The sequence below is a fragment of the Panthera uncia genome, chromosome D2 (assembly GCF_023721935.1).
Source record: "Panthera uncia isolate 11264 chromosome D2, Puncia_PCG_1.0, whole genome shotgun sequence".
Taxonomy (NCBI): Eukaryota; Metazoa; Chordata; class Mammalia; order Carnivora; family Felidae; genus Panthera; species Panthera uncia.
In genome coordinates this window covers 29179544-29185543 of record NC_064818.1, presented here as the reverse complement: position 1 = coordinate 29185543, position 6000 = coordinate 29179544, and the positions used below count along the sequence as shown (strand labels likewise).

General features: G+C 48.7%; 1 protein-coding gene across 3 annotated transcripts in view; it reads right to left on the bottom strand.

Moving 5' to 3' along the window:
* The window catches only part of HK1 (hexokinase 1), a 124892-nt gene that overhangs the window by 2910 nt on the left and 115982 nt on the right, over positions 1-6000 (bottom strand). For all 3 annotated transcript variants that reach the window (XM_049645165.1, XM_049645164.1, XM_049645166.1), the window contains one exon: positions 4257-4412. In XM_049645165.1, coding sequence (XP_049501122.1) covers positions 4257-4412 — 156 coding nt within the window. The remainder of the gene's footprint in view (positions 1-4256; positions 4413-6000) is intronic.

The window sequence follows — 6000 nt, the reverse complement described above, 5'->3', positions numbered from 1 at the left end:
GGGGGGGGGGGGGGCAGGGGCGCAGAGAGAGAGGGAGACACAGAATGGGAAGCAGTCTCCAGGCTCCGAGCTGTCAGCACAGAGCCCGACACGGGGCTCGAACTCACAGACCGGGAGATCATGACCTGAGCCGAAGTCAGACGCTTAACCGACCGAGCCACCCAGGTGCCCCCCAATCTACTTTTCCTAAATATCACTATCTTTGTTCTTACAATATGCAAAATGGGCTTATCTTTTATATGTGATTTTCTTGCCGACTTTTTTCCTACTTCACACATGTGAGCAACTTCCCACATCCTTATCTGCGAACAGGACTGGAAACAGTGCCGTGGCCTTCCACTCTGGGGACTCACCCTCATTTATTTAGTCAGGTTAGAGAAACTTGACGTTGTTTGCAATTCTCTGCTATCGTGGAGTAACACTCAGACAAAGTTTCCCATTTACAAATCTTTGTGTGCAACTCTGATTTCTCCCTTAGGACACGTTTTTGGGTCAAAGGGATTTTGACACATATTGCCAAGTGCCTTTCAGGAGGTTGCATCAATTTCTTTTTTTTCTCTCCCTCCAGCTGAGTTTTGGCTGTACTTGTCCCCACTGGAAAGGATCATTTTTAAAAACATGGTAATGGGGGCGCCTGGCTGGCTGAGTCGGAAGAGCACGTGACTCTTGATCTCTGGGTTGTGAATTTGAGCCCCGTGGTGGGTGTAGAGATTACTATAAATAAATAAGTTTTTAAAAAGGTGGTAATGGCATGATACTGTAGTTTGATCTGAGCTCTTCTATTAGAAAGAATGACTTGGGGCGCCTGGGTGGCTCAGTCGGTTGAGCGTCCGACTTCGGCCCAGGTCATGATCTCGAGGTCCGTGGGTTCGAGCCCTGCGTCGGGCTCTGTGATAACCGCTCAGAGCCTGGAGCCTGTTTCAGATCCCGTGTCTCCCTCTCTCTGACCCTCCCCTGTTCATGCTCTGTCTCTCTCTGTCTCAAAAATAAATAAACATTAAAAAAAATAATTTAGAAAGAATGACCGTTTTTTAAAAATGCGTTTCTTGGCCACATGAACTACCTGTTAGGTCAAGGATAGTCGGGATATTTGTCTTGTTATTATTAAATTGAAAGAGATGACAGTGACCAACAAGGGTGGTAAGAGCAGCCAGCCTTTTTTGAGGACGTAGCACACGACGAATGCTTTACATACATCACCTCGTTTTCTCTTAACAACCCACTGACACATGTAGCGTATTCCTATTTTAAATATGAGGAGGGGCGCCTGGGTGGCTCAGTCAGCTGGGCGTCCGACTTTGGCTCAGATCATGATCTCGCGGTTTGTGAGTTCGAGCCCCACATTGGGCTGACAGCCTAGAGCCTGGAGCCTGCTTCAGATTCTGTGTCTCCCTCTCTCTCTGCTCCTCCCCCACTCATGCTTTGTCTCTCTCTCTCTCTCTCTCTCTCTCTCTCTCTCTCTCTCTCCCCCTATCAAAAATAAACATTAAAAAAATTTAAAGATGAGGCAACTGAGGCTGGGTGAAACTGAGTAACTCACTCAAAGCACATATAGCCAGTGCAACACAGCGGGTCTCAAGACCGGTTCTGCCGAAGCTCCCCCCACCATGCCCCCACTCTGCATCTTGTCATTCATGGTGCAAATGGGTTCCTTAGTTTGCTCTTTGCCTTTTAAGTTTGGTTGCCATTTTTCTCTTTTTTTGGAGAGAGAGGGGCGGTGCAAGTGAGCAAAGAGCAGAGAGAGAGGGAGAGAGGGAGAGAGAGAGAATCCCACGCAGGCTCCACACCGTCAGCAAGGAGCCCGAAGCGGGCCTCGGGCTCACAAACTGTGAGATCATGACCTGAGCTGAAGTCAGATACTTAATCGACTGAACCACCCAGGTGCCCCCAATTTTTTTTTTTAACTTACAGAAGCTATGTAGCTAAATTCTGCAATTTTTTCTTTACAATTTCTTTCTTTGCTATTATTCTTTTTTATTTTTTTTTTAATATATGAATTTTATTGTCAAATTGGTTTCCATACAACACCCAGTGCTCATCCCAACAGGTGCCCTCCTCAATACCCATCACCCACCCTCCCCTCCCTCCCACCCCCCATCAACCCTCAGTTTGTTCTCAGTTTTTAAGAGTCTCTTATGCTTTGGCTCTCTTCCACTCTAACCTCTTTTTTTTTTTTTCCCCTCCCCCATGGGTTTCTGTTGTTTCTCAGGATCCACATAAGAGTGAAACCATATGGTATCTGTCTTTCTCTGTATGGCTTATTTCACTTAGCATAACACTCTCCAGTTCCATCCGCATTTCTACAAAAGGCCATATTTCATTCTTTCTCATTGCCACGTAGTATTCCATTGTGTATATAAACCACAATTTCTTTATCCATTCATCAGTTGATGGACATTTAGGCTCTTTCCATAATTTGCTATTATTCTTTTTTAAATTGTAGTATCATTCATGTTGATATTATTCTTCAAAAGACCTTCCCCACCACTTCCTACCCATTAGGATGGCTATAATTTAAGAAACGGAAAAAAATAACAAGTGTTGACGAGGACGTGGCGAAAGTGGAACCCTTGTGTGTACCGTGGGTGGGAATGTAAAATGGCACAGCAACTGGAAACTGGAAAACAGTATGGCGGTTCCTCAAGAGTTAAAAATAAAATTATTACATGAAATGTTGCTCACAACAGCCAAAAGTCCAAGCGTCCGCGGGCAGATGAACGGATAAACAAAATGTGGTCTAAATGTACAATAGAGTATTTTTATCCTTAAAAAAGGAAAGAAATTCTGACACGGGCTACCACATGAATGAACCTTGAGGACGTTATGCTAAGTAAAATAAGCCAGTCCCAAGAAGACAAACACTGTAGGATTCCACTTTCATGAGGGACCTAGAGCAGTCAGATTCAGAGACACAAAGTAGAAGGGTGAGTGCCGGGGACTGGGGGCGGGACGAATGGGGAGTTACTGTTTCATGGGTAGGGAGTTTCAGTTCAGGGTGATGAGAAGGTTCTGGGGATGGACAGGGGTGGTTGCACAACACTGTAAAGGAACTTAATGCCACTGCACTGTGCTCTTCGAAATGGTTGCAATGGTTAATTGCATGTTATGTATATTTTACAATTAAAAAATAGTAACAAGGGGCGCCTGGGTGGCTCAGTCGGTTGAGCATCTGGCTCTTGATTTCGGCTCAGGTTGTGATCTCACGGTGGGGAGATGCAGCCCATCGGGCTCGGCGCTGACAGCACGGAGCCTGCTTGGGATTCTCTCTCTTTCCCTGTCTCTCTGCCCCTCCCCCGTGCTCTCGTGCTCTCTCTCTCTCAAAATAAATAAGTATCTTTTAAAAAATAAAATACAGTAAAAAATGTTAACAAAAGTATTCACAGAGATATTGTTCTGGTTCTTCTAGACTCTTATCTTCCCCACTTAGCTCTTGGCTGCGCTCGGAATGAGAGAGAGGTGAGAACGGTTTCCCCATCTGTAATGAGCACACGGCACCGGCTGCTGCCTCTCCCTCCCCCACTGCTGTGAAATGCCGCCAATCGGTGCGCTGCAACCCGCCGGCATCCAGGTTCCGGGGCCTTCTGTCTGCTGCTAGCGCTTCACCGCTTTGGTTCTGGTGGCCAGTGAGTTTGACATGCTGGTTACAGATGCAGGCATGGGGGAAAGCAAGGAGCAGGCTCCAGCGCAGCCAACGTTAATGTCGCTTTTGTGGCCATTCTACAAATAAGGTGGCTCTGGCATAACCACCTTTGCAGAGCACCCCGCACCCTGTCTCACGGCTCACCACGGGAGAGGGCAAAGGCAGGGACAGAGCGATCACTGCACACAAGAAAACGGGAGGAAGGCAGAGCAACTTGGTGGGGGCCGTGCCTACTGGGGGACCAAACTGTGCGATCCCAGGCTGCCTTTCAGATGAATGCGGTGGGACTAGAGCCCTGGTTCCTGGCTCTACTGGACCCCGTGCCCTTCAGCACGGGCTCTAGAATGCACCTTTACTGTCCTGAAATGGAGTCTGTACAACCTCAGACACATGACCTCAGACATATATATAAAGCTCCCTCCCACATAAAGAATGAATTAAAAGGAAAATCATGGATAATAAAACTTTATGATTTCAATATGTAGCTGCTCAGGGGCTACTACTCCGGAGCGGGGCGAGGGGGGGGACCCCCTCAAAAGTGACAAAATGTCCCCTGAGGTACCTCCATGCCACACAGACCTCTAGCAGGCCTGCGGGGAAGCCCCTCATCACTCACCTCTCAATCTGGGAGAGATATTTGGTCTGAAAAATGCCGCGAGTCTTCAGCGGCTCAGAGATCTGCCCTCGGAAGAGGAACCCCTTCTTGGTGAAGTCGATCAAGATGTTGCGGACGATCTCACCCAGGTACATACCGCTGATCATCTTCTCAAACCTGAAACAGGAGCCGAAGCGGATGTCCCTGTGAAGCCTTTGGTCTCCCAGTAGCCCCGGGCATTTTCCTGCCCTTCGGGGGCATCACCAGCCTGTGCACCAGGCCCTGTGCTCCTCAGCAGAGGCAGAGAGAGGCCAGGAAGCGCTGAGAGATCCTCAACCCTCCCCAGGATCAGAAACGAAACCACCAGGGGCGCCTGGGTGGCTCAGTCAGTTGAGCGTCTGACTTCGGCTCCGGTGATGATCTCACAGTTGGTGGGTTCGAGCCCCACGTCGGGCTCTGTGCTGACAGCTCAGGGCCTGGAGCCTGCTTCGGATTCTGTGTCTCTCTGTCTCTCTCTCTGCCCCTCCCCCACTCATGCTGTTTCTGTCTCAAAAAAAAATAAACATAAAAGCAAATTTTTTTTTTAAAGAAACGAAACCACCAGCGTTCGCATCTAGCTGCTGGACGGTCTCCCTCCTCGCCTGCCCTCCTACCTTTGCCTGGCAGAACCCGCTCCAGCTGTCAGCTCAAAACTCTCCTCCCCGAGGCCTGTCCTCCTCCCCCCACCGGGTTCTATCTGCCTCTCTCAGGCTTCCACTTCTGTACGCCCTCCCTTCTTCACAAGGTACACGGGCACACTGCACTCATGGTCTGCAGCAAAAGCCTGGAGAGGCTGGCGCATGTGTCCTGCTCAACTTTGAGGCCCAGGGCCTAGCACAGCCCAGTGCTACGCTCTCAGTCGAGTGCTCAATAAATATCTGCAGAATAAGCAACCAACTGGTCTGAGTCTTAAAGGGACAAGAAGACAATGAAGGGAAAATTCCTACTAGATTTTTGGAAGGTTTTGAAAAAGCCCAGAGTACCAGTCAAGCCCCCAGCACAGGGATGAAGCCACACACGGGCTGGAGGGCTCAAACAGCTACCGTACTCCTGAGGGCAACCTGTTCCCGGGGCTTTTAACTCCAGCTCTCGCCATGCTCAAGAGCCTCAGAAATGACAAGGGATTTAATGTTTATTTATTGACTTTGGGGTGGGCAGAGAGAGAGGGAGAGAGAATCCCAAGCAGGCTCCGTGCTGACACGTAGTGCCCAAAGCGGGGCTCAAACTCATGAACCGTGAGATCATGACCTGAGGTGAAATCAAGAGTCAGACGCTTCACCAACTGAGCCACCCAGGTGCCCCGAAATGACAAGGGATTTAAATGCTTCCATGGCACATGCCCAGTCCCAGTGTCCCCAGACTGGGAAGAGTCCACTGGGGCCTCCAAAAGATTTCAGGTGGTTCGCAGAAAAAACATGATTGCACTATTATGATCAATTTCCATCCAGCCCTTCTCACGCCATCCAGAATGCCATCTCAGTACAGGCTGACGAGGCTTTAACCCCTTCCATCACCTGCTACTTCCCAGCTACCAAAGGGGGGGTCTTCGTTTAGACTCTTTGGTAGCAAACGGGAGCTAGACTCGAATGATGCTGACCTTCCCTAGATTCACTTTATGATTATCATCTATGATAACGCTCGTGTTCCCTTCTTTCTCTGGTTAAACTTACATTAAAAATATAAGCTGACTGAAAGAGAAACATTAAGTAAATAACAGCACAGGTGG